At 46.8% G+C, this 27,499-nt stretch overlaps 1 protein-coding gene across 2 annotated transcripts in view; it reads right to left on the bottom strand.

Moving 5' to 3' along the window:
* Nucleotides 1-12,469: 12,469 nt before the first annotated feature.
* Nucleotides 12,470-27,499, bottom strand: part of LOC122456190 — a 37,309-nt gene continuing 22,279 nt past the window's right edge. For both annotated transcript variants that reach the window (XM_043494436.1, XM_043494437.1), the window contains 3 exons: nt 25,425-25,633; nt 22,469-22,504; nt 12,470-13,428 (listed from right to left, as the gene is read on the bottom strand). In XM_043494436.1, the coding sequence (XP_043350371.1) occupies nt 13,321-13,428; nt 22,469-22,504; nt 25,425-25,633 (353 nt within the window). In that variant the 3' untranslated portion in view covers nt 12,470-13,320. The remainder of the gene's footprint in view (nt 13,429-22,468; nt 22,505-25,424; nt 25,634-27,499) is intronic.

Here is a 27,499-nt window from a genome sequence, read left to right as displayed (position 1 = left end):
GCCACCCCAGCCAAACCGAGCTGCCCTTGAGCGAGGCCTCTGGAGTGACAAGCAAATCTGCCCTGAATCCTTTTTTGGAAAAGTGTACAGCAGGAACCCAGGGCTGAGATTTTTTCAACGATTCAAACCCCAGGAAGGCCCCGGCGTTAGGACCAGAACATGGAGGACCTTCCTCAATACCTCCTTGGCCGGCCAGCCACTTGTACTTATTGACACTGGCAATTAGTACATCTGTAACCCCAGAAGCAGGGTGGCAAGCACAGAAGCAGGATAAGAGGGGTGGGACCTAATCCCAACCTTTAGGGTGCTTTGAGGACACCTGGTCATGGGGCTGAAACAGCACCAGCCATCTCCATAGCCCAGTTACCGGAGAGGCCTGGGGATTGTATGTTAATCGGCCTTCTTATGCAGGCTGAAGTCCCTGCATTGGTCGCTGGGGCAGCTGGACACAGCACTCCCCACCTGCAGGGAAGAACATCAGGCCATAGGCTACCACAGGAGAAGTGCTGACACCAGCATGTCTGTCAGACAACAGATGCTTTGCTGATATGGAGACAGCCAAATGGGGGCTAGTCCAACCCCCTGGAGGCCTGCCCACCGGCACCTGCTTCCCCTTCCTGACAGCACCAGCATGTGGGGTGAGGGCTCCACTGCTTGTGATGTTTAAAAGAGGTGATTTCTAGGGCTTACTATTGGCTGCAATGATGTGTGTTTGTGCCCCACTCTACTAAAGGGTCACTGGGAACAGGAGACTGCCTCTGGGCACTGCTGCTGGTGAGGATCACCTCCACAGTCACCTCTAACATAGCTCAGGTTGTACCAGCTACAGACAACCATGCCCATAACAGGAGCAGCCCCAGGAGTTCCCAGCTGGCTCTCCATACAGAGAAACTCAGCAGTGCTGCTCAAATCTGCAGGATGGTCCAGGCAGGAACACACAGCTCTTTGGGAAACCTGCTTCCCAATTTCTCCATGTAATGAGCCACAGGGAGCTGGGCTCCCCTGCAGTCCAGTCCCTGCAATGAAGGTTATAACCCAGCCTGGGGCTTGTTCCCATATGCATTGAGGTCAGTGACAAAGCTACTGCCAGACCTGGGCCCTGTAAGGAACATCCAGAAGCTTTTTCTCTGGGAAAGTGTGCCCTCTAGTGACACACAGCGCCCTTAACTCTACCTGTGATAAACACACACATTCGGTGAGAGTGAGGGCTACATCAGAACACATCTATCCATGCAAAATCTTCAAAGTAGGGAATTAAATGAAAGGAGGAGTCTCCTACACTCCTTGCTGCTTTCACATGGCTAATAATGGGTCCATAATTCACTCCACACGGCTTTCACTTCTACCTCCAGCAGATTCTGAAAAGCAACATGTTACCCCAACCTCACCAGACTCACACCGGAATGCATCCGATGAAGTGAGCTGTAGCTCACGAAAGCTTATGCTCTAATAAATTTGTTAGTCTCTAAGGTGCCACAAGTACTCCTTTTCTTTTTGCAAATCCTTGACAGAGACCCCAAGACAGGTGCTCTTGTATCAATAGATCAGCATATCTGCCTGTCCCACAGTCCATGCACTGGGGGAGTTAGTCTGACTTAACAGTGCTGAGGCTGCTGTGATAGTTTTGTGCTGGAGTGTGAGTGTTTTTCTAGCGCTTGCAAAATGGGACTGAGAAAAGGTGAATCAATCTAGAGAGAGGTTTCAAAAAGGGGTGATTTGAGACCCTTAGTGCTCTCTCTGTATTAGGGGTGTAAAATATTAAACAAACAGTTAACCGATAAGTATTAGTCTTACCAATAATATATTGCAGTTAATGTTTAAAAAAGATTGGCAGCAACCCTGATCCTGGACCCCATGGTGTGAGGCCGGGCGGCAGCCTAGGACCCTGACCCCTGCTGTGGGGGCCAGGTGGCAGCCCCAAACACTGGACCCCGACCCTGCCAGGTGGGGTAGATTGTGAACTTGTTAATGATTAAACGGTTAACCGATATAATTTTAATAATTTAAACACTTTTAAAAATGATATTTACATCCCTATTCTGTATCACCCTGCTTTCACCAAAAGACCACGAAAATTTCTAATAGTGCTCAAAGTTCACAGTTTGAGGGTTTAGTGGTTGTGGGATTTCGTTTGGTTTTGCCACTTTAAGCAGGTTTTTACAAAATAAAGGGTTAAAGCTCTTGTTAAACTGACAACCTCTAACACCACCTGAATCCTGGACTTGCCATCAGCACCTCCAGAATTGCTTATGATTTGCCAGGGAGCAGGATCCAACAATGCTAAGAGCTGCACAAACAGAACAAAAAGATGCTCCCATCCCTGCCTCATTTCAGAGTCCTTCCTATCAGTGGTTCTTCTGGTGATTTTGGGGCACAGGCAGTGCCTGGAATGCTATGAATAGCTCTCGCCCCATGGGAAAGCTAGAAGTCCCCATTTCCATGGCAGTGGGTGCTCCAGTGGGAGTCAGGATGGAACTCCAGTGTATCCTGTGTCCATCTGTGCACAGCCCCCTCCTCAGGGCAGCTCTGGGGAGCCTAGGTCCCTGAGTGTTAGCAAACCATGGAAATCCAGCAAGTGTATGTGAGTGTAAGAGGATGAGAGGGGAAGGGTTGCTCAGTCCTCTGCATCCGTGTCACCTGCCAGTCACTGTTGTTTCACTGCAGAGTTTCACAGCTTGTGTGAGTGCCAAGGAGGAGCTGCGCAGCAATGCAAGTTTAGTGGCTAGGACAGGGGATCTGTGAATGTCACATCTGAGCAATAACCTGTGTTAGTGACAGCCAGTGATGTCTCGCCAGAAGTCGCCTGCAAAGTGAGACGATGCTGCCACCTTGAGGCCCTCAGTGACAATGCAACGTTTAATCTCAGTTGACCTTTTGCCTTGACAAAATCATCTGCAATTTTCAAGAGGCTCCATCACCTTCAAAGCCACACTTCTGAGTTACGTTGTCCCTGCTGTTGTCCCAAACACGCCCCAGTTGAGTGTAACTGAAGGAGATGAGAGAAGGAAATCGTTTTCTCCTTTTCAGTGTGCTTTTTGCACAGTCAGTTTTAGCGTTCAGCTAGTCCGCCATTCCCCCTCGTTTGTGTGGGCCTTTCCTGCAAAGGGTCTCTGATACGCAGTGACGGGTGCCAGATAAGAACATAGATAGAAAAACATTTAAAAAATAGAAAGAGAACCACAAAGATTGTCTGGGAGGCTCGGGTGAGTGTAGCTCTCGACATGACTTTGAATTCACTTTTTAAAAACTGACTTGACTTTTAGTTGTCAGGGGCCCTTAAGAGAAGGATGAAGAGTCTGATGCACATTCAATGTAAGCCTGTCCTTGACATGCCAAGAGGCTACCATCACTGTGTGTGTGTGCACGCGCGCGTGCGCACATGCACATCACTGAGGAACCCTCGGTACCCCCAGCCAGGCCAGGGATAGAAAGAAGTATTGTCTGCAAGAGTCAGCCCAGCCAAAGGAGGGCTTCAGTGTCTCAATACTGATGTATTTTCCCTGTGTTGAGGACGGGGGAGCTGGTTTGTAAAATGGGAACAGTTTAACAGGACTTGGAGGCAGAATCCTAAGACCAACAGAGATGCGCTTGTTAGGGGTGAGAGCTCCTGTAACCTTTTCTTCCCCTACCCTTTCCCTCCACTTCCTGTTCTCCTAGGGCAGCTAACTCATCCCTTCCTGCCATCCCCACGCACCTTCCCTCACCCCCAGAATGTATAACGGCCTAGTCTACACTAGGAAGTTAGGTTGGTATAACTACATTGCTCGGGGGTATGAAAAATCCACACACCTGAGTGACACAGTTACACCAACCTCATCCTGGTGCAGAGAGTGCTAGGTTGATGAGGGAGAATTCTCCAAGCTACTGACTCTTGGGGAGATGGATTACCTGGGCCAATGGGAGAACCCTTCATGTCGGCGTAGTTAGCATCCTCACTGAAGCACTGCAGTGTTTCAACTGTAGACAAGGGGGAGCGGGATGATCCCAGAGCAGATCTTTTTAGAAAAACATTCAATTGTGATTTAAAAATCTCCATTGATGGCAAATCTATCATAAGCCTTGGTAAATTGTTCCAATGCTGAATTACCCCACCTGTTAATTCAGACTGGAAATAACATACATTTTTGTCTAGCTTCAACTTCCAGCCATTGGTAAATTGCACTGATGCATTTCTTTGAATCTCAAGCCAGCTTTTTTTCTGTGTAGGTATATGTACAACACTTGTAGAGATCTGAAGTGCTGGCTTCTGCATGAGACCTGCTGGGGGTCATTTCCATCAGGAACAAACCACAAGCCCCCCCAAAAGTTTTCCAGGGATGTCAACACTGCAAATGCCAGAGGGATGTTGGCCCCTCACTGAAACTTAGTTGAGTTTTTGGTTGGCCCTCTCCCAATACCAAAAGAAAGCGGAAGGGCTGAAAAGAAGTCAAGATCCTGAGACTGTCCCAGAGGTCAATGAGGAGGAGCCAACACTGCAGGTCAGCCCCATTGACAGGACAGGCAGACCAATAAGGGAGTCAGGACCCCGGGGTCCCATTCTCCACGTGAGGGGAGCCAGAGCTGGGCAGAGCTAAGGGGAGAGCAGCAGCAGCCCGAAGCAGAGAGGACTGAGGAACAGCCCAGAGGTAGAGCTGGGAAGCTGGAGCAGTCTGGAGGCAGGGCAGCACAGCCCGGCCCCTCTGACAGGGAGCCAAGGCTGTCCTGCAGTGGGGAGCTGTGAGGCCAGAGCCATGACAGCGGGTGCCAGCTGTGCCATACACAACCCTGCAACCAAGTGCGGTGAGTGGCTGGAGAGAGCAAGGGGGCCCTGGGCAGAAGCTCAGTGCAGGGACACATCGCCAGACAAGAGCCTTGCAGGCCAGACTCAGAGGGGACTTGTGGCCCCGATGGAGGGTGGGGAGATGATGGGGAGAAGGGTCCTGTCCCAAAGCTCCTTAGCACATGTGGCCAGCACCAGAGCAGGGTCTGACCCGTGGTGTCACTGCAGCATTGTAGGGCCTGGGCAGGAGGCCTGGGGCAGGTGAGGAACCAGCTGTGTGCAGTATCCCTGTACCCACAGGGTAGGGTCCCTGTTCCTTTCCTCTTTCCCATGTTTGTCCTAATTTTTCTTAGCTGTTTGGGCCAGGGAAGCAGCTGCTGAGAGAGAGCACCCTGCAGTGGGGACACCCCAGCCCCTGTCCTAAGTGACCACAGCAAGGCCAGGGGTTCAGCCCCCCCAGGAATCCTGGGTCCAACCTTGTGGGGGTGACGAGGACCCCACCTCATGGCAGAGTGGAAGGGGAGTCCTTGAGGCAGGCAGGCCTCTGGGAAAAGGGAGCGGGAGAGAGGACTCAGATCTTGTCGCTAGCCAATTCCTCCAGGGTAGTGCAGAAGCCAGGAAAGTTCCCCACACATAGGTGCTGGAACTAAGGGTGCTTTGGGGGTGTTGCTGCAGACTCTGGCTTGAGGTGGTTTCCATTATATACAGGGTTTACAGCTTGGTTAAATGGCTCTCAGCACCCCCACTATAAAAATGGTCCTGCTATTGTGGGGACAGGTGGGCTGGAACATTCCCCCACTTACACAAATGAGGCTATGCTCTTAACACTTAAAATAGCAGTGAAGATCCAGCAACTCTGCTTTTAACTCCAGAGCTACTCAGATTCAATCCCAGATTCCCCTAGAGGCTTTGACTCAAGCTGCCAACCCAAAAGACGACTTGCCATGTCTTTGGCTATTTTAACCTGAGGTAGCTGACACGGGTTAGCTAACCTGATCTAAGAACAGTGTAGAGACACCCTGAGAAAGCACAGTTAAAAGACCCTCTCACCATGCAGTTCCTGCTGCCGCAGAGAGGCAACCAGAGGCTGTCTCAGCAGGCCCAGGTCCCTGCAGGACTGCCTTTACTTTGTTCTTTCCAAGATTTTTTTTTTCATGGAGGGATGGGGATAGAATGGGGCAGATTCTTTTTTTCCCCTTGTTTCCTTTTTTATTGTCTAGAAGCTAGATCATGGGATCTGCTATGGCCCCTCTGGAATGCCCTGGGGAGCAAAGGGAACATAGTGGCCTGGGAATTGCCCCACCATAGATGACTCCTGGGGGGTGTTCCCGCTGAAGGAGGTCTGGCTGGAACACAGCTGTACTCTGGCTACTCCTTGCTGCTGGAACAGCTGCTAGAGGAGATAAGTAACCAGGCAGACAGAATTTAAACCAAATACACAACCTCTAACCACATATTCAGCTAATGTTGGACACTGGCTCAGCAGTATCTATATTACCTGATTCCATCTATCTGCATTACTTTAAAGATATGCCTCTTACTGAACCCAAACTTCACTTCGTGTGCTATTTGAAAAACCATATTCCAGTACATGGCTGCCTGCCAGTAATAGTTACTTTTGGTGATTGCTGTGTAACTGCAGAGTTCTACATTGTCCACAAAGGCACTCCTATCCTTGGCAGAGATTTAGTGGCTGCTTTAAATCTCAGGGTAGTTAATGGACGAATTGATCTTCCTCAGCAAAGCACTCTTGTGGTATACACACCAGTTTCAGCTGGGACCCAACACCAAGTTGAGGAGAAACTTGGCTGTGCTTATGGGTTTCTGCATAAAGTTAAAATGGGGAATAATATGATGCCTGTACAACAGAAGTTACGGCACTTACCATTTTCAGTCAGGGAAGCTGTTTCCGAGGAACTTAGAAAACTTGTTCAAAAGGACATTATTGAAGAGATTGACTCCTCGGAATGGGTTTCACACATAGTAGTGAGGCAGAAGAAGGGTGAAGGCATTTGCCTTTGTGTGGACTTAAAGGAGTCAAATAAAGCTATTGTGATTGACAGCCATCCTCTTCCTCACATAGAAGAAGTATTTGCAGAACTCCGTGGAGCAAAGATGTTTTCTATTCTTGATGATTTGTAGAGCACATACCACCAGGTTATGTTGCATGAAGATAGCAGAGACCTCACAGCATTTATTACACATGAGGGACTATTTCGTTTTAAACGTGTTCCATACGGTCTCACATCTGCCCCAAGTGCCTTTCAAAAAAATGATGTCATTGATTCTGAAGAATCAGCATGGAGTTCAGTGCTATCTGGATGATATTATCGTGTTTGGAAATACTTCTGAGGAGCATGACAATAACCTGCAGTCTGTACTAAACTGCCTCCAGCTCAATAGGTCCAAATGCAAATTTAGACAAACTGAACTCTCCTTTCTGGGGCATACAAGTTCACAGGCTGGACTAAAACCTGATCCAGATCATATCCTGGCAATTTCAAATGCTCCTCCTCCAACAGATTTGCAAACCTTATGTTCCTTCTTGGTTCTTACCTCCTGGTATGCAAAATTTATTCACAATTATGCTTCTGTCATTGAACCGTTACGGGAATTACTATGGAGAAGTTCAACCTTAGTGTGGACAACGGATGCACAAGCTAGTTTCGAAACGGTGAAAGACTTGATTGTACATAGTCCAGTACTTGCACTATTCAGTCCTGCATTGCCCACAATTGTAATTTCTGATGCTTCTGATTATGGACTTGGGGCTGTTCTCACACAACTGCATGAGGACAACACAGAAAGGACTGTTGTATTTGCTTCAAGGACACTAAGTAATGCTGAGAGAAAATATTCTACAGTTGAAAAAGAAGCACTTGCTTGTGTCTGGGCTACTTAAAAATGGGTAACTTACCTGTGGGGCCTCAAGTTCAAGTTGCGCACAGACCACGGCCCTTTGACGACATTACTCACCATGAAAGGACTGGGAAGAGCAGGATAACTTATTACTCGATGGTCTGCAAGACTACTCTTTTTCAATTATGAACTGGAATATAAGCCTGGAAACCAAAATGTGGTCGCTGATGGCCTTTCTCGCCTGCCTTTGCCTTCACCAGATGGTCCACCTGAGGATGTAGTGGTTGCGCTTATTACAAGCACTCTCACTGCAGTTACAAGAGAACAATTTCAAGCTGCTTGTTCAGTGTGTCCAATTCAACAAAAACTACAGGAATTTCTGAAAAAAGAAAAGGAGTACTTGTGGCACCTTAGAGACTAACAAATTTATTTGAGCATAAGCTTTCGTGAGCTACAGCTCACTTCATCGGATGCATTCGGTGGAAAATGCATCCGATGAAGTGAGCTGTAGCTCACAAAAGCTTATGCTCAAATAAATTTGTTAGTCTCTAAGGTGCCACAAGTCCTCCTTTTCTTTTTATGAATACAGACTAACATGGCTGCTACTCTGAAACCAGGAATTTCTGACAAAGAGATGGCCCAGTCACCCTAAAAACCTTGACCCAGTTTTGTTGCCTTATTTTAGAGTTCAGGATGAACTTTTTTTGTTGATGGGTGTGTGCTACGAGGTACACACCGACTCCTTGTGCCAGAAGAATTACAGTCAAAACTCATACACCTGGCACACAATACTCATCAAGGAATTGTCCAAACCAAACAACGACTATGGGATCTGTATTGGTGGCCAGGGATGGACTCTCAAACTGAAGCACTCATAAAATCCTGTGTCACTTGCCAAATGCATGATAAGACAGCAGTGACATGTACCCCTCCATTACAGCCTGTTCCTCTTCCTGAATCTGCATGGGAAAAAGTGGTGATTGACATTGTAGGACCCTTTGATACTGCTCCAATTGACTGCCGTTATGCCATCACTTTAATAGACTATTTCAGTAAATGGCCTGAGATAGTGTTTACATTGCAAATCTCTTTTGCTACAGTAATTAAGTTCCTCTCTTCAGTTTTTAAGCAGGGAAGGTAACCCCAAAGAACTGGTTTCAGATAGTGGTAATCAATTTACTTCCCTGGAGTTTGAAACTTTTCTAGCACAGAGGAACATTTTACACAGAAAGTCATCCCTATATTATCCTCAAGCTAATGGGGAAATCAAACGGTTTAACAAAAGTTTGAAAGAGAGTTTGCAAACGGCTAAACTGGAAAGGTGATTGTGGATACCCTTCACTACTGATTTCTTGCAAGCATACCCGACATGCCACAATGCAAAGATCACCCGCAGAGTTACCACATGGGAAACAGATGAACACTAAACTGAACATTGCTGGATTGTTAAAGGCACGACCTGATGACCCAAATGAGGATGATGTGAGAAAAACAGTTGAACAGAACCAAACAAAGTCTAAGGCTTTCACAGACAAGCGGTGGGTGCTAAGGAACCAAAGTTTGAGTGTGGTGCTTTCGTTAGAATATGAAAACCTGGAATTTTACGCAAAGGGGACCATAAATTCATAGCTCCTCTTAAAATCATAGAGAAGAAGGGACCTTACATCTATCAACTTTCTGATGGGCTGGTATGGAATGCTTCTCATCTTGCACCTGCCTATGCACCAAGATGAGATTATGCCAACACCCAGTCTGCATTGGATGACTTCACCGTAGTACCAACACAACAAGACATTGCACTGGAACCGGGGCTTGAGAGACGGCCTGTCAGTCCCAGACGACCATCTGTCTGGACTAGAGACTATGTTATATGGTATCTGCAGTGTTTTCAGTGTAATATTTCTGCCAACAGTATAGTGTCGTTTCATATTTGTTCCAATTAAAATAAACATTATTGTTCTAACCACAGGGAGAGTTTCTTAAGAAAGGAGGGAATGTGGTGCTTAGACGTTGCTTGTAATTATTAGAATTGGGAGCACTGGCTGTTGGGAGTCTGAAAGGACAGAAAACAGGAAGGAGGGGGAGGAGTTGAGAGGCTGGGAGAAAGCTACGGAGGGTGCAGCAGCAGCTTGGTAAAGAAGTTTCCACTTTGAAAATAAAGTCCTGTTGAAGCTTGTTAGTACCTTGCCTGGTTGATACAACACTCCTCCAGGCACAACTTCTCATTGCCCCTTATCATGGACTGTGCCCTCTGGGGTATGTATCACCATAGACCAAAACCCTCAGGCCCTCAGCACCATCTCAGCTGTACAGAGAGGCCAGAGACAAGCGTTGTAGGAGCTTCACACGCAAATAGCCCCTATTGTGGTGTACCTGGCAGGTTCTTAAACATTCACTTGCTTGTCAGCACCTAGTGAAGGAGGCAGCTAGTCAATATTTTTCTCATCTACATCATTCACTGTGTGGCTCCCAGCTTTATTTACTGCTCCCCGTCCAAACCCTGCCCTGAATACAGACTAACTACCTCCCAGGCTTGTCTGTAGTGCTCATCACCCTTGTAGGTGAGGGACTTACAAACATTCAGGAACTCATCTCCCCAGCCAGCCAAGGAAGCATCACCACCCCCATTTCTCAGAGGTGGAAACCAAGACAGGAAGACTTACCAGTAAATCAGTGGTGAGGATTAGAACACAGGTCTGCCAGGCTCTAAGCTCCACTCATCCCCCACCCCTGACCACACTGCTTGGGCATCCACAGTTCCTACTGGTTTCAGGAGCAGCTGTGTGTGTCAGCAGTTCTGACAAGCAGACCCCAGTGTCTCAAGAGGGGTTCCTGGAACAGGTGATTAGGACCCCTGGGAAAAGTCTGGGTGAAGTGACCTGCTGAGTACTGCACAGGAACTCTGTGGCAGAGGCAGGGACAGACTCCAATTCTCCAGGGTGACACTTAACAGCCTTATCCAAAAGACAATACTTTCTCTTCTTATGGTTCTCTTCTTCCTTCATTACTCACCGCACCTTTCAACTTCAAGAGTGAACAAGGTAGGGTCCTACAGACAACAGTCTCGCTCCCTATACAACCTGAATTCATTCTCAGAGCCCCCTCCATCCCATGCACTGAATGAGGCAGGGGTCCTGTGGAACAAAATAGGATGTGATCATGTAACTAAAGACTGTATTATAATGCACACTCACACAGGGGCTGAATTAAGGGTCCACAGCCAACCTTAATTCTGGTGCTCAACTTTGCAACCTTAATTTTATTTTTTCACGTAGCTTTGTGTGTGAGATTTCCTATTTTTCTAAAAAGGAAAAAGGCAGTTTTAATGTGTTTTTGGGTGGAATTATACTAAAATGGAAAGATTATTTAAAACTGTCTTGAGCACAGAGGCTTCAGGGATAGTGAAATATTCAGAAAATTGCCACCTGTAACACAGTTTTATTTTTTTATTGTAGGTGGTGCTACAAAATGTAATTTGCTTTTAGGATTTTAAATATTTATGTATTGCTTTAAAATCCACAAAAAGCCAGCACCGTCCAACTTACTGTAAACAAAACAGAACACAAAGCTCCTGGAATGCCCCAAAGTACCACACGTAGGCCAAGGTTTCCTGAGAAACACATTATTTATTGCTTGTTTGTTTATGGGGTTAAGTAGCACCTAGAGGCTCCAAACAGGCTCAGTGGCAGAGTTGGGAAGAGACCCCAGAGTTGGGAAGAGACCAAGGCATAGTGATGAGCTGCCAAAATCTTAACAACTGGTTCCCTCCTCACTCCACGAGGGGGTCGTTGCCTACCCCCGCCCCCTGCCCCATCCAACCCTCTGCATTCCTTGATGCCCCCCCAGGACCCCTTCCCCATCCACCCCCCTCCCCTGTCCCCTGACTGCCCCCAAAACTGGGCAGAAGGGTCTCGTGGGCCACCGTAGTAGGTGCCCACCCCACCCCTAAGAGCCAGTGGCACCTGCCAGGGGGCGTGGTGGGGAGTCCCGGAGATGCTTACCTGGGGCAGCTCCCAGGAAGCATCCGGCAGGTCCCTCTGGCTCCTAGGGACGGGGAAACATATCTAGTGGGGGAACAGGGGGAGCAGCTGCTCCCCTACTGATAACATCAAAAGTGGCATCTTAGGCGCCGACTCCGTGGGTGCTCCGGGGCTAGAGCACCCACAGAGAAAATTTGGTGGGTGCAGAGCACCCACGGCAGCTCCCCACCCCGCGCCCAGCCCCAGATCACCTCTGCTGTGCCTCCGCCTCCACCCCTGAATGCACCGCCCCGCTCTGCTTCTCCACACACCCCCCCGGCGTCCCGCGAATCAGTTGTTCAGTGGGAAGCCTGGGAGGGCTGAGAAGCAGGTGGTGGCTTCCCGCTCAGGCTGAGGGTGGCGGAGGTGAGCTGGGGTGAAGAGCGGTTCCCCTGCATGCCCCCACCCCTGGGTTACTTGCTGCGGTGCGGGCGGCCCTCCTCACGCCCCCTCCCCTCCGCCCCAGCTCACCTCTGCCTCCCTGGGCCTGAGTGTGAAGTTGCCGCCTGCTTCTCAGCCTGCCCCGGCTTCCCGCGCGAACGGCTGATTTGTGGGAAGCTGGGGGAGGGGGACGAAGAAGCAGAGCGGGGCGGTGCGTTCAGGGGAGGAGGTAGAGGTGGAGCGGAGGTGAGCTTGGGCGTGGAGCTGCCGGTGGGTGCTCTGCACCCACAAAATTTTCCCCTTGAGTGCTCCAGCCCTGGAGCACCCCTGGAGTCTGCGCCTAAGGTGCCACTTTTGGCCCGTTAAATTTAGAAGCCCTTTTAGAACCAGTTGTCCCTCGCGGAACAACCGGTTCTAAAAGGGCTTCTAAATTTAATAACCGGCTCCAGCTCACCACTGCCTAGGCATGCTGTGCCTTGCCTATTACACCATGCAGCCTATCATGCAACCTCTGCTTCAGACCCTGTTTTGTACAGCATTGTTAGAGGGCTTATTCCTTCACCCTCTCACTTCCGTGGTCCTTCTCACGTAAACAGAGAGCAACAATACCCGAAGTCCGAAGGTGCAAACAATTAGATGTTTATTGGGATGAACTTCCAGCAAGCTTAAATCCAAGTTCCTTTTTCCTTATTTTCAAATCCCAACTTACTTCCTGTTTGCCCCTAATTTATATACTAATATTCTCAGCTATACCTTAACCAATCATTTTACTGCAATCTATCTAACCAATCCTATCATATTGTGACATAATTTTCTAAACAATTATATCCCACTACCCTAATTAACTTACACCTAGCAAAATTAATTATACAGCAGACAGAAACAATTAGAGAACCAGACAGATTAACAATAGAAAAGTGGGGGCCATAAAGATAAAACATACAGAAATGAGGGTTTCACAACCTCAACTATTGAGAAACGATTTCTTGCCAGACAGGATGCTATCAAATTAAGTTTTCTTTAACTATCTTTATCTGGTGGTGATAGGCATTATCAGGGCAGGATTGTATTCCTAACAGCCCAGTAGCACCTTATTTCAATGTGACTGGTTTGGAATGTGAGGATGTGACCGGTTGCTTCCCAGCTTATGGCTGCCTCTGCTGTTTAGCCAAAGAACCAGGCCTCAGATTATACACCTCTATAACTAGCTAAATGATAAACATATATGTAAATTCTTAAAGCATATGCATTTACAGACAGGCCTGAATATCTATATCCTACCAAACATTATTTTTTATGTCCTTATGAAAAATTGCGTAAGGGAATTTCTCTCTGTGGCAGGTTATTCTGAAATTGTCTGGCTCTGTTGCACTCATTCTGATCCACTTGTCCTGTCATGTTCAGGGGCACCTAGAAGAGAATGGAATTGAGAAACAAACAGGTTTATGAAGAAGAAATCCCATGGCTGTAGGGGAAGCACTAATGCAGTGGACTCATGGCTCTCCCCTGCTTTCATTCTCTGCGCTGCTCTGTAGTAGAAATCTTCTCTAGAGTCATGTCTGTGCTCAGAGGTGACCTGTACCTGCTGATAGTCGGGGGGGGACCCAATTTAAAGGTTTGGCCACCCCCCAGAACAGCTCAAGTCATGTCCTCCCTTGCCCTCAATCTCCTCTCCCTCCATCTCCCAGCTGCTCCTGCCTCTTCCCAGGGCAGAAATCTGGGGGAAACACATGACTCCATGTGCCCCAACACACGCATCGCCTCTGTCTGTGCTATGGCACTGCAGCTATACAACTGTAGTGCCATGGTATAGACAATCCCTACAGCAAAAGACAGGGTTTTTCTGCTATTGTAGGTAATCCTCCTCTCTGAGGGGCATAGAATTCTTCTGTCAACCTAGCCATGTCGACACTCGGGACTAGATCATCTTAACTGCAGCACTGTAGGATGTGAATTTAGATTGACTTAGCTTTTAAGTGTAGAACAGTCTTTAGATACCCAACTTCTCCCAGCATCTTGTACCTCAGAATAACGGTCCTGAATCTCCATTCTATTTTCCTTGAGTGTAAAGTGGATGTAAATTGTTGACAAGTCAGACTGCTAGTTTTTATGTCCACTTTGCACTTGTCTGAATGACTATGCAAGAGGCATAGAATAGCTCCCCAATACACCAACCTCTTCATGGGCCAGCTTGAAGAAGAATTTATGGACAAAGGCACCACAAATCCAATGAAATACCTGAAATTTATTGATGACATTTTCATCCTCTGGACAGATGACTTAAACTCCCTTGTAGATTTCCACCACAATTTCAAGAATCATTACCCATCCATTAAACTCTCTCTGGAACACTCCCACACCAGCATCAACTTCCTGGATACCACAATCAGCTTCAACAATGGAATCCAAACAGACAACAATATACATATAAGAAACCCCCGGATCACCACACCAACCTTCATAGATCCAATAACCACCCCAAACACACCAAGAAGTCTGTTTTCTTCAGCCAGCCACTCAGATACCGCAGACTATGCGCCAAGGAGAAAGTCTGGGATATAAACCTTAAACTCAAAACCACCTTCACCAAACAAGGACACACCACCAGAGAAGTAGATTGCAACATGGGACTGGCCACTCAAATACCTCGAGAGAACCTGCTTCAATACAGAAATAAAACCCCCTCTGACTGCATACCCCTTGTTGTCACCTACCACCCCACAGTGGAACCCATACAGGGTATCATTAAACAACAACAACCCATCCTCAATGGGGACCCATCCTGAAATAAATTTTTCCTGAACCCCCTCTCCTGGCCTTCAAACATCCCCTCACAACCTCTGCAAGCTCATCAGCAGAAGCAAGCTCCCCACAGACCAGGACGTATCAACTCAAAGCAGCATCAAAACCTGCCAGAACAACAGATGCAAAACCTGCAAATATATCTCCACTGCTACAGTGTTCAATACCCTGCACAATGCAACTTTCAAGATCTATGGGTCCTACACATACCTATCACAACATATAGTGTATCTCATCCAATGCATTAAATGCCCCAGTAACAACTATGTGGGTGAAACCAGACAATCACTAAGCTCTCGAATGAACTCACACAGGAAAATGATAAAATACAATACCTTATCACCTGTGGGTGAACACTTTTCACACAACGATAACTCCATATCTGTCCTATCATGCCTCGTCTTCAAAGGAAGCCTGCACACCACTTTCAAAAGATTCATAGATACTAAGGTCAGAAGGGACCATTCTGATCATCTAGTCTGACCTCCTGCACAGCGCAGGCCATAGAATCTCAGCCACCCACTCCTATGAAAAACCTCACCCATGTCTGAGCTATTGAAGTCCTTAAATCATGGTTTAAAGACTTCAAGGAGCAGAGAAGCCTCCCTCAAGTCAACCATGCCCCATGCTACAGAGGAAGGCGAAAAACCTCCAGGGCCTCTCCAATCTGCCCTGGAGGAAAATTCCTTCCCGACCCCAAATATGGCGATCAGCTAAACCCTGAGCATATGGGCAAGATTCACCAGCCAGATACTACAGAAAATTCTTTCATGGATAACACAGATCCCATCCATCTAATATCCCATCTCAGGGGATTTGGCCTATTTACCCTGAATATTTAAAGATCAATTACTTACCAAAATCCCATTATCCCATCATACCATCTCCTCCATAAACTTATCGAGTAGAATCTTAAAACCAGATAGATCTTTTGCCCCCACTGCTTCCCTTGGAAGGCTATTCCAAAACTTCACTCCTCTGATGGTTAAAAACTTTCGTCTGATTTCAAGTCTAAACTTCCTGGTGGCCAGTTTATACCCATTTGTTCTTGTGTCCACATTGGTGCTGAGCTGAAATAATTCCTCTCCCTCTCCTGTATTTATCCCTCTGATATATTTATAGAGAGCAATCATATCTCCCCTCAACCTTCTTTTAGTTAGGCTAAACAAGCCAAGCTCCTTAAGTCTCCTTTCATAAGACAAGTTTTTCATTCCTCGGATCATCCTAGTAGCCCTTCTCTGTACCTGCTCCAGCTTGAATTCATCCTTTTAAAACATGGGATACCAGAACTGCACACAGTATTCCAGATGAGGTCTCACCAGTGCCTTGTATAACGGTACTAAAACCTCCTTATCCCTACTGGAAATGCCTCTCCTGATGCATCCCAAAACCGCATTAGCTTTTTTCACAGCCATATCACATTGGCAGCTCATACTCGTCCTATGATCAGCCAATACTCCAAGGTCCTTCTCCTCTTCCGTTACTTCTAATTGATGTGTCCCCAATTTATAACTAAAATTCTTGTTATTAATCCCTAAATACATAACCTTACACTTCTCATTATTAAATTTCATCCTATTACTATTACTCCAGTTTACAAGGTCATCCAGATCCTCCTGTATAATATCCCGATCCTTCTCCGAATTGGCAATACCTCCCAGCTTTGTATCATCTGCAAACTTTATTAGCACACTCCCACTTTTTGTGCCAAGGTCAGTAATAAAAAGATTAAATAAGATTGGTCCCAAAACCGATCCCTGAGGAACTCCACTGGTAACCTCCCTCCAACCTGACAGTTCGCCTTTCAGTAGGACCCGTTGCAGTCTCCCCTTTAACCAATTCCTTATCCACCTTTTGATGTTCATATTGATCCCCATCTTCTCCAATTTAACTAATAATTCCCCATGTGGCACGGTATCAAATGCCTTACTGAAATCTAGGTAAATTAGATCCACTGCATTTCCTTTATCTAAAAAATCTGTTACCTTTTCAAAAAAGGAGATTAGGTTGGTTTGGCACGATCTACCTTTTGTAAAACCATGTTGTATTTTGTCCCATTTACCATTGACTTCAACGTCCTTAACTAATTTCTCCTTCAAAATTTTTTCCAAGACCTTGCATACTACAGATGTCAAACTAACAGCCCTGAAGTTACCCGGATCACATTTTTTTCCCCTTTCTTAAAAATAGGAACTATGTTAGCAATTCTCCTGTCATACAGTACAATCCCTGAGTTTACAGATTCATTAAAAATTCTTGCTAATGGGCTTGCAATTTCATGTGCCAATTCCTTTAATATTCTTGGATGAAGATTATCTGTGCCCCCCGATTTAGTCCCATTAAGCTGTTCATGTTTTGCTTCTACCTCAGATATGGTAATATCTACCTGCATATCCTCATTCCCATTTGTCATGCTACCATTATCCCTAAGATTCTCACTAGCCTTATTAAAGACTGAGGCAAAGTATTTGTTTAGATATTGGGCCATGCCTAGATTATCCTTAACCTCCACTCCATCCTCAGTGTTTAGCAGTCCCACTTCTTCTTTCTTTGTTTTCTTCTTATTTATATGGCTATAGAACCTTTTACTATTGGTTTTAATTCCCTTTGAGGGAAAGAGGAGCCTGGGAGCTTAAATTCATAACTCTGCTAGACACTAAAAACCATGGACTGAACAGAGACACTGGTCCATTCATGGCTTATTACAACAACCTATAACCCATTAACAACCCCCCATCTGTTTCCTCCCCTTTACTTTCCTCCCCGTGACTGGAGGGTTGTTAATGGGCCACTTCACCTTGAATGGTCCCATGAAATATGTATTAACTACTTATCCTAAACAATCTGTTCCACCCTGTATTTAGCTGTGACACTCTAAGTACGTTTCCCAGACATGAGGATGAGCTCTGTGTAGATCGAAAGTTTGTCTCTCTCACCAACCAAAGTTGGTCCAATAAAAGATATAACCTCTATGCAAGGGGCAAGCAGTGGCCAACCAAGCCTGATGCTTCACTTTGCAGACCACTACCCGTCATGCTGTACCGATGCAATAAGTAAAATACATTAAATACAGCATAATATCGCCGTGTATAGAGTTTTCGTACTGAAAGCTCCCCATGTGCCTTACAAACTATGGCATCAACAGTGCTTCTTCAGGGACACCGACACAGCAGAGGGGATAAGGCAGTGAATTGCCCGTGTTGGGGTGCCTGGAGGCAGGATACTCCAGACATATTAGGAGGAGAAGAGAGCCTTGCTGCACCTTGGAAAAGATGAAGCCCGTGCCCCGCTCACTGCTCTCTTGCTGGTATGCAGAGAGGGAAAAGAATAAGATTTAAAAATTAAAATTCCCTTGTTGGGGTTTATTTTTTCACCACAAAAGGAGAAGTACCAGAGATTCTGTGAAGTCCACCAGAAACTTCGTTATTTCTATTGATTTTACATGGAAGGTGGTCAGATGCTGTAGTGAGGGACAGCAGTATAAAACCGTGAGGTGCACAGTTCTGCTAGAAACAAACCCACTTTGGGGTTGCTAGCACTGCTGCAGCTTTAACTGTTGCCACTTGAGCTGTACCCAGCATGAGCAGCCAAATGACAGTTGTTGGTCGTGCATCTGACACAGGATGCTCTCCAGTAGCACCTCAGAGTTACAAACACCTCGGGAATGGAGAATGTTCATAACTCTGAACAAAACATTATGGTTCTTTCAAAAGTTTACAACTGAACATTGACTTAATACGGCTTTGAGACTTTACTATGAAGAAGAAAAATGCTGCTTTTAACCATCTTAATTTAAAGGAAACACACACAGAAAGAGTTTCCTTACTTTGTCAAATTTTTTTTTTAAAAAATTCTCTTTATTTTTTTAATAGTTTACATTTAACACAGTACTGTACTGTATTTGCTTTTATGCCTTCCCCCCTCGCAGGCTGCTAGAGCTGTGGCTCCAATCCGAGCCAGAATGGCTACACCACAGTTAAATGGCTCCTTAGCCCAACCCAACTGGCACAGGTCAGCTGCCGGTGTCTTATTGCAGTGTAGACACACCATGAGGGGCTACAGTGAAAACTGGACACCTCAGGCCCCTTCAGAGACACTGCCTGCCCTGTTGTCAAGGTAACAGGAAACCAGAGGGAGGAAGTTCTCTGGGAGAGGTTCTCTGGCCTCTGATGTAGGACGTCCAGGTACATGGTCATAAGAGTCCATTCTGGCCTAAAAAGCTTTGACTCTCTGAGGCTACCCCAGGAACTGCACTCCCAGCCCAGCCCAACTCCTCTGACAACTGGCCCTAATGAAAAACCAGCTGCTGTTCACAGGCTGGGACCTGCCTATGAGATTCCCCACTTCCACCCATCCTATTAAGCAATGTGCCCTGGCTACCTGGTTTTCATTTTCTATGGACACTGCTGATCTAAAGCTAGTCAGTTTCAGTGATTTCCACTACAACGATTAGGGCCCAAATTTGAAAGGATACTATAAATCAGTGCCAGCATTTATCTGTGGCTGCAAGTTACAGGATTTAGCAATTTACCTACCTGATGATCCCTGTGCCTCCCAAACCCTAGGAACCGCAGGAACCTTCCCCACCTTCTGTTTAGCACAGGTGGAGCTACCATGCCCCAACAGAGGCACCTCTGAGCGATGAAGATCTAGTTCTTTATCGCTGTCTTATTTTATTCCCTTCAAGCCCGGGCACTCAGATCTGTGGATCTGTCTTGGTGAGGTGAGCCCCTTCCACAAAAGTGTAACCAGTCCACCCCTCTTCTCCAAAATCCCCTGAACAGTCCCGCTCACCCCCTGCCACATGCATGCCAAAAACCAAGGAAATTACCACCAAAACACATCCACAGCCAGCAGTTAAGGCTGCCTAAATGACACCTCCCCACATGCAAGCCCTTAAAGTCAGGGAAAAAATTGTTCACTGTCCATAGCATCCATCACTGCACTAACCACTCTCGCTGACAGATTCCAGCTGTCCACTAGGAAACTCCCAGCTTAGACAAATACACAATATTCCTGTAACTGACACCCTAACACAGAACCCTGAAGCCAACTGCAGTAATTTGAAAATATAATGACTTGAGCATCAGAATATGTGATTGTCTCTTATGTATTGGAGAAAAAAGTCTGAAAAAGTCTGCATTAGAGTGTGAGTTGCAGGACTGGTGTGTGCACCAGTTTCCCGGTGGATGGCTGGAGTCTCAGTGAGAGAGGTTAGTGCAATGATGATTCTTATGACAGGTGAACAATGTTTCCCTTCACTGGTTATTTGCCTGCTTTTAAGGTCTTGTACATGAGGGATCAGCAAGGAAAGCTACCTTACTGAGGTCAGAACATGTAGGGATAAAGTGAGAAAGGCTAAAAGTCAAGTAGAGTTGGACCTTGCAAAGGGAATTAAAACCAATAGTAAAAGGTTCTATAGCCATATAAATAAGAAGAAAACAAAGAAAGAAGAAGTGGGACTGCTAAACACTGAGGATGGAGTGGAGGTTAAGGATAATCTAGGCATGGCCCAATATCTAAACAAATACTTTGCCTCAGTCTTTAATAAGGCTAGTGAGAATCTTAGGGATAATGGTAGCATGACAAATGGGAATGAGGATATGCAGGTAGATATTACCATATCTGAGGTAGAAGCAAAACATGAACAGCTTAATGGGACTAAATCGGGGGGCACAGATAATCTTCATCCAAGAATATTAAAGGAATTGGCACATGAAATTGCAAGCCCATTAGCAAGAATTTTTAATGAATCTGTAAACTCAGGGATTGTACTGTATGACAGGAGAATTGCTAACATAGTTCCTATTTTTAAGAAAGGGGAAAAAAATGTGATCCGGGTAACTTCAGGGCTGTTAGTTTGACATCTGTAGTATGCATGGTCTTGGAAAAAATTTTGAAGGAGAAATTAGTTAAGGACATTGAGGTCAATGGTAAATGGGACAAAATACAACATGGTTTTACAAAAGGTAGATCGTGCCAAACCAACCAACCTAATCTCCTTTTTTGAAACGGTAACAGATTTTTTAGATAAAGGAAATGCAGTGGATCTAATTTACCTAGATTTCAGTAAGGCGTTTGATACCATGCCACATGGGGAATTATTAGTTAAATTGGAAAAGATGGGGATCAATATGAAAGATTGATAAGGAATTGGTTAAAAGGGAGACAACAGCGGATCATACTGAAAGGTGAACTGTAAGGGAGGAACTGGAGGGAGGTTACTGGTGGAGTTCCTCAGGGATCGGTTTTGGGACCAATCTTTTTTTACTGGCCTCGACACAAAAAGTGGGAGTGTGCTAATAAAGTTTGCGGATGATACAAAGCTGGGAGGTATTGCCAGTTTAAAGAAGGACCGGGATATCATACAGGAGGATCTGGATGACCTTGTAAACTGGAGTAATAGTAATAGGATGAATTTTAATAGTGAGAAGTGTAAGGTCATGCATTTAGGGATTAATAACAAGAATTTTAATTATAAGCTGGGGACACATCAATTAGAAGTAACGGAGGAGGAGAAGGACCTTGGAGTATTGGTTGACCACAGGAATACTATGAGCTGCCAATGTGATATGGCCGTGAAAAAAGCTAATGCGGTCTTGGGAGGCATCAGGCAAGGTATTTCCAGTAGAGATAATGAGGTATTAGTACCGTTATACAAGGCACTGGTGAGACCTCATCTGGAATACTGTGTGCAGTTCTGGTCTCTCATGTTTAAGAAGGATGAATTCAAACTGGAACAGGAACAGAGAAGGGCTACTAGGATGACCCGAGAAATGGAAAACCTGTCTTACGAACGGAGACTCAAGGAGCTTGGCTTGTTTAGCCTAAACAAAAGAAGGTTGAGGGGAGATATGATTGCTCTCTATAAATATATCAGAGGGATAAATACTGGAGAGGGAGAGGAATTATTTAATTCCAGTACCAATGTGGACACAAGAACAAATGGACATAAACTGGCCATCGGGAAGTTTAGACTTGAAATTAGACAAAGGTTTCTAACCATCAGAGGAGTGAAGTTCTGGAATAGCCTTCCAAGGGAAGCAGTGGGGCAAAAGACCTATCTGGCTTCAAGATTAAACTCAGTAAGTTTATGGAGGAGATGGTATGATGGGATAACATGATTTTGGCAATTAATTGATCTTTAACTATTCATGGTAAATAGGTGCAATGGCCTGTGATGGGATGTTAGATGGGGTGGGATCCGAGTTACTACAGAGAATTCTTTCCTGGGTATCTGGCTGGTGAATCTTGCCCACATGCTCAGAGTTCAGCTGATCTCCATATTTGGGGTCGGGAAGGAATTTTCCTCCAGGCAGATTGGAGAGGCCCTGGAGGTTTTTCGCCTTCCTCTGTAGCATGGGGCACAGGTCACTTGCTGGAGGATCTCTGCACCTTAAAGTCTTTAAACCATGATTTGAGGACTTCAATAGCTCAGACATAGGTGAGAGATTTATTGCAGGAGTGGGTGGGTGAGATTCTGTGGCCTGCATTGTGCAGGAGGTCAGACTAGATGATCGTAATGGTCCCTTCTGACCTTAAAATCTATGAATCTATATCACTTAGGTAGCCTTAACTGGTGGTGATGTTGTATTTAATGGTAACTCTTTCTAGGTAGGTAGCATGTAGGGTAGTGGGGAATACTCACCTGTTCTCCTGCATCATTTCCATTGCCATCTTCTACCTGCAAAAGAAAGAAGCTTGTTAACTGGATGCCATGGGGGAATCTTTCTTTTTCGGCATTTTGTTTAGGGCTGGTTGCGACAGATGCCCATTTCCTAAATATCCTGGGCAAACCTGATTGAATTAAGTTAAGTCTCTCTGTATTTATGTACCACCATGGGCCAGGGTTTGTCTGCAATTCCACAGGGGATGGGAACCAGGACCCTCAAGGAACTAAGACTAGGGCGTTTGACACAGACTATTTTTTGCAGGTCACTCCTCTTGTCAGGCCTGACATACTCACTACACTTCACACTGGTGCAGTGCCGCCCAGTATTGCAGAGGATTCAGGGGGCCTGGGGCAAAGCAATTTCGGGGGCCCCTTCCATAAAAAAAAGTTGCAATACTATTGTACTCTGCAGGGTCTGGGGCAAATTGCCCCACTTGCCCCCCCCCCCCCCGGGGCAGCCCTGCACTGGTGTCATGATACTTATTTAAAAGGTGACATGTAACATTGTTTGAAATCTACTAACACACTGGTCATTAATTTCACTGTGAAATGTTTGTAACAACTCTGTAGGTGAAATTATGAAATTACTCTCTGATAACTGTGTCCTGGAGACTGCAAACAGACAAACGAGATAAAACACTGCATATTGCTGCATGGGGGCGTTCCCCACCACCTCGGAGAGGGACGAGTCTCTCTGGATACCAAAGTGGATGGAGCCAGCGAATCCTGCACCTGCTCCCTAGAGGTCAAGTATAAAAGCCTAACCCCAGAGCTCACTAGAAGAGCAGCCGCCAGAAAGGCCAGATGCCTGCGGCCTAGCTCCTGGTTGGGAGACCCTGGCAACCAGTGGTGGACCCAAAGACTGGCCTGACCTGACCTGCTGACGCCTGATACTGACCAGAGCCCGTAGGAGCTGTCAAGCCTACCCTTGCCAGTTACCCTGAGGAGCCCATGGTACTTGACCCCCCGGAGGACATCGTCCTGACCCAGGTACCTCTAGAGAGGGAGTTCGGAAGTAGCCCAGGGGCAGCTGACCCTAATCTGGCTGCAGCACTGCCAGAGCCTATGTCAGTGTGTTGCGGCCAGGATCCCCACTGACTCAGTAGTAGGCCTTCTGCCGCTGCTAGGGCCCCGGGCTGGAACGCAGTGGAGTCGGTGGGCCTACATCCCCCCCGCCACCCAACTTGTGGGTGGCAGTCTCCCCCTCTCCCAGGCTTTCCTGAGCCAAGGGCCTGGGCTTGCTGTTTACCTGCCTTTGCTCAGCCCCGCCCGAGACCCTGAGCTACTGATGCTCTGTTGCTCTGCCCCGACCGAGGGACGGGGCCTGCTAATTTTATAACAGTTGCTCAGCTCCTGCCTGAGGTCCTGAGCTCGTGACTCACTATCGCTTGCCGATTGCGGGCCGGGCGTGAATAACTGTTTGTGTTTGCCTCTACTGCTGCCGCGGTGAGAGACTCCTGCGGCCAGGCTAATTCCTTGTCAACAACCGAAAGGAAGAACCGAGGCAGTGTGGTTCCCTGCCGCCCCAGAGAGGGACGAGCCCTGGCAAGGATGTGCTATTACACTGACCAGCTCTAGTTGTGTTTATAGATTTCTCACACTGAGATTGACTCCCCCTGGAAGCTGGGCAAGCTCCAGTGTTAAAGAATGAGACTGCCAGAACAAGCTGCCAGTAAGAAGGTATACAGCGGCCAGCCCACAACGCACACGGCGATTGTGACTTGGTTCGTGCAAGTCCTTGTGTAGTGCTCACCAAAGTGCAAATGGCTGCTGCTCAGCAGTGGGAGTGGGGGCTAGCATAGTCACCCTCACTGAGCAGTAGTAAGGTTCAGTTTGTTCTTCACAAATGTGCAGGGTGCAAAGGGATGCAAGCATATGAGAGGAGAGAGTTAATCCTGACCCCCACCATCCCAACGAGGCACTTTGCTATACAATGCTCTTAGCCCTCCCTCTGGCTTTGCTGCAGTGTCTCGTTAGTGCAGAATTGTTTTCCCCTGCACTCCTGGGCCTGCTCATCACTTTTTAGCTTGCGCTTAGGCAGGGTGAAGTCCCATCAATGGCTGGCTGGGCACCCTGCTAGTAGGGCTGGGAAGCAATGTCTTAGGTTGGTCCCCACAATTTGCTTATGTACAGAGGCGGCATCTTTGAGTTGCCAGGGAGTGCTCAACCCCCACTCCACCCTAGGCCCTGTCCCCACTCCACCCCTTCCCTCAAGCCCCCATCCCCACCCTGCCTCTTCCTGCTGCTGCTCTGCCTCCGCCCTGCCTCTTTCCACCCCATTCCACCACCACCCACTCCCCCAAGTGTGCCCTGCCCTCGCTTCTCCCCCACCCTTCAGTGCCTCCTGCATGCTGAACAGTTGATCCGCAGTGGGCGGGAGGCCCTGGGGAGAGGGGAGGAGCTGATGGGAGGGCTGCTGGTGGGTGCTGAGCACCTACTATTTTTTCCCTGTGGGTGCTCCAGCCCCAGAGCACCCATGGAGTCGGTGCCTGTGCTTATGACGCTAAAAGAGATCACACAGAGATACAGTCATGTGCCATCAGCATTAGCTAGTAAGACAGAACAAAGAGAACAAACTCAATCCCACTCATCCCCACACCAACCAGAGGCTGTTTTCAAGAGGCTGGGTTTCTGAGCTTGAGCCTGAGAATTCATCAGGACGATTAAATATTATGAGAGGCTAAACGCTAGAGAGGGGTTGCTGTGCTGTGCCTACAAGGGGTGCAGCTCAGACCCCTCAGCCCAGGCAGATGGGGTCCTAAGGCAGTCTTAAACCATTTTGTGCCCTCTGAATGCTACTCTGAAATTTGTGCCCTCTGAATGTCAGTCTGCTCTCTGGGCTGCAGAGGCTCCCAACATCACTTCCACAGAAAAGTCGATGAAGCTCACAACCCCTCCGACTCCACTTGGTTTGCCCCATTCACATACTTACTATTTCATGGTAAAACTCTTCCATATCCAAAAGGGAAAGTACAAAATGGATGCAGTTGTTTTTGACACAGTGGTATGTTGCCTCAGCATTCAGCATGTCATCTACCTTCTTCAGGAAAGCGTCTTCATTGATTCTTCGTTTAAGTCTCAAAATCTGATATTTCCCCCTGGTTCTTTCCATAGCATCGATTCCGTGTATGTGGGTGATTCCTTTAAAAGAACCAATAGTATTCAGTGGCCTGTGAACATTCACTGTGACGTGACAGGAGACAAACATGAGAGAGATGGAAATGTGTGCATTTGCCTTCCTAAAAGGTACAGATCCAATATCATATGAGGTAAGGTGACCATCCGTCCCGGTTTTAAAGGAACAGTCCTTTTTGGGGGGGTGGGGTGGGGAGTTTTTCTTATATAGGCACCTATTACCCTCCGCCCCCATCCCGTTTTTTCCACAGTTGCTATCTCGTAACTCTAATATGAGGGGTAGGATCACTGGCAGGATTGGCGCTCAATGTGCACAACAAAACTGCACTTCTGAAACAAAATATGAAATCCAGTAAGTAAAACCCAGCAGATGGCCTGCAGGACAAAGTGGGACACTACATAACTCTGGACCTTTCCTATTTCCATTGTTGTGGTGAGTCATATGATGCCAACCTAGAGAAAAGCCATCCTGATTGCTCACTTGGCCTTTCCCCATCCTCCCACCTTTATCTGTTCAAAACTTTGTCTAGACAATAGGGATCCTCCTTAAAATAAAACCTCGCAGGCATTATGGGTGAAATTTCCAAAGCTGCTTAAGGGATTTGGATGCCCAGATCCCATTATCTTAGGGGATTTGGAAGCCCAAGGCAGCTTTGAAACTCTCACCCTGTATTATATATCTGGCTAGTCTCAATATCTTTATTGAAAAATAAATTAAGATAGTCAATCAAACGAAAGAAGCCTTGGAATTTGGGCTCAAGATTTACTATCAAGCCAAGCAAAACTAGAGATTAAGGCCCATTTGCCCTCTAACCTACACATCACACTTGAAGAACATGGTCAATTGGTTTTCTGTCCTGACCCCTTAATCCTTTTCAGTGTCATGTCTTTCCAGGATACTGTCCTCTAGTCTGTGAGACCTACATTCTTTGTTCCTAGATATTGGACTTAGCATTTGGTTGTATTAAAAACTCATGTTCAAATGAGCCCATCTTACCAAGTGATCATCATTATTTACTACTCCACCAATATTTGTTGTGCATTGGTGCATCTTTGTCCCTCCTATTCTCTGCTTGGGGAACATCATAGTCTAGTCTCCAGAGGGCTAAAATAGTTTGCTTTAATTCTGGTTGTTGAGCTTGGGATGGGAGTGGCTGGGTGATGTTTAGTGGCTTGTGATATACCGGAGGTCAGAATGGATGCTCTCGTGGTCCCTTCTGGCCTTAACCACTATGAAATGTCTTATAGAAGTTTGAGTATTGTGACAGGGTTGGCCCAGATGGCTAGAGGAGAGTCATTGAAGGGATATATTAGCCCCAGATTAAGCAGGTCCCTTTCCCCATGGCGGTTCCAGAACAATCAGGAACTTGCTGGAACCAATTAAGGCAGGCAGGCTAATTAGGACACCTGGAGCTAATTAAGAAGCTGCTAGAATCCATTAAGACAGACAGGCTAATCAGGGCACCTGGTTTAAAAAGGACCTTACTCCAGTCAGTTAGGGGCACGCAAGGAGCTGAGAGTGAGAGAGCATGCTGCTGGAGGACTGCAAACGCTATCTGGCATCAGGAGGAAGGTCCTGTGGTGAGGATAAAGAAGGTGTTGGGAGGAGGCCATGGGGAAGTAGCCCAGGGAGTTGTAGCTGCCACACAGGTGTTACATGAGACACTGTAGACAGCTGTGATCCACAGGGCCCTAGGCTGGAACCTGGAGTAGAGGGCGGGCCCGGGTTCCCCACATCCCCCCAACTTCCTATTGGATACAGGAGGAGTTGACCTGGACTGTGGGTCCCACCAGAGGGGAAGATCCCTGGCCTGCCCCCCAACCCACTAGGTGGATCAGCAGAGACTGTGGGGATTGTTCTCCTTCCTTTTC

The sequence above is a fragment of the Dermochelys coriacea genome, chromosome 10, assembly GCF_009764565.3.
Source record: "Dermochelys coriacea isolate rDerCor1 chromosome 10, rDerCor1.pri.v4, whole genome shotgun sequence".
In the NCBI taxonomy this organism is placed as follows: Eukaryota; Metazoa; Chordata; order Testudines; family Dermochelyidae; genus Dermochelys; species Dermochelys coriacea.
This window is presented reverse-complemented; position numbering and strand designations above follow the sequence as displayed.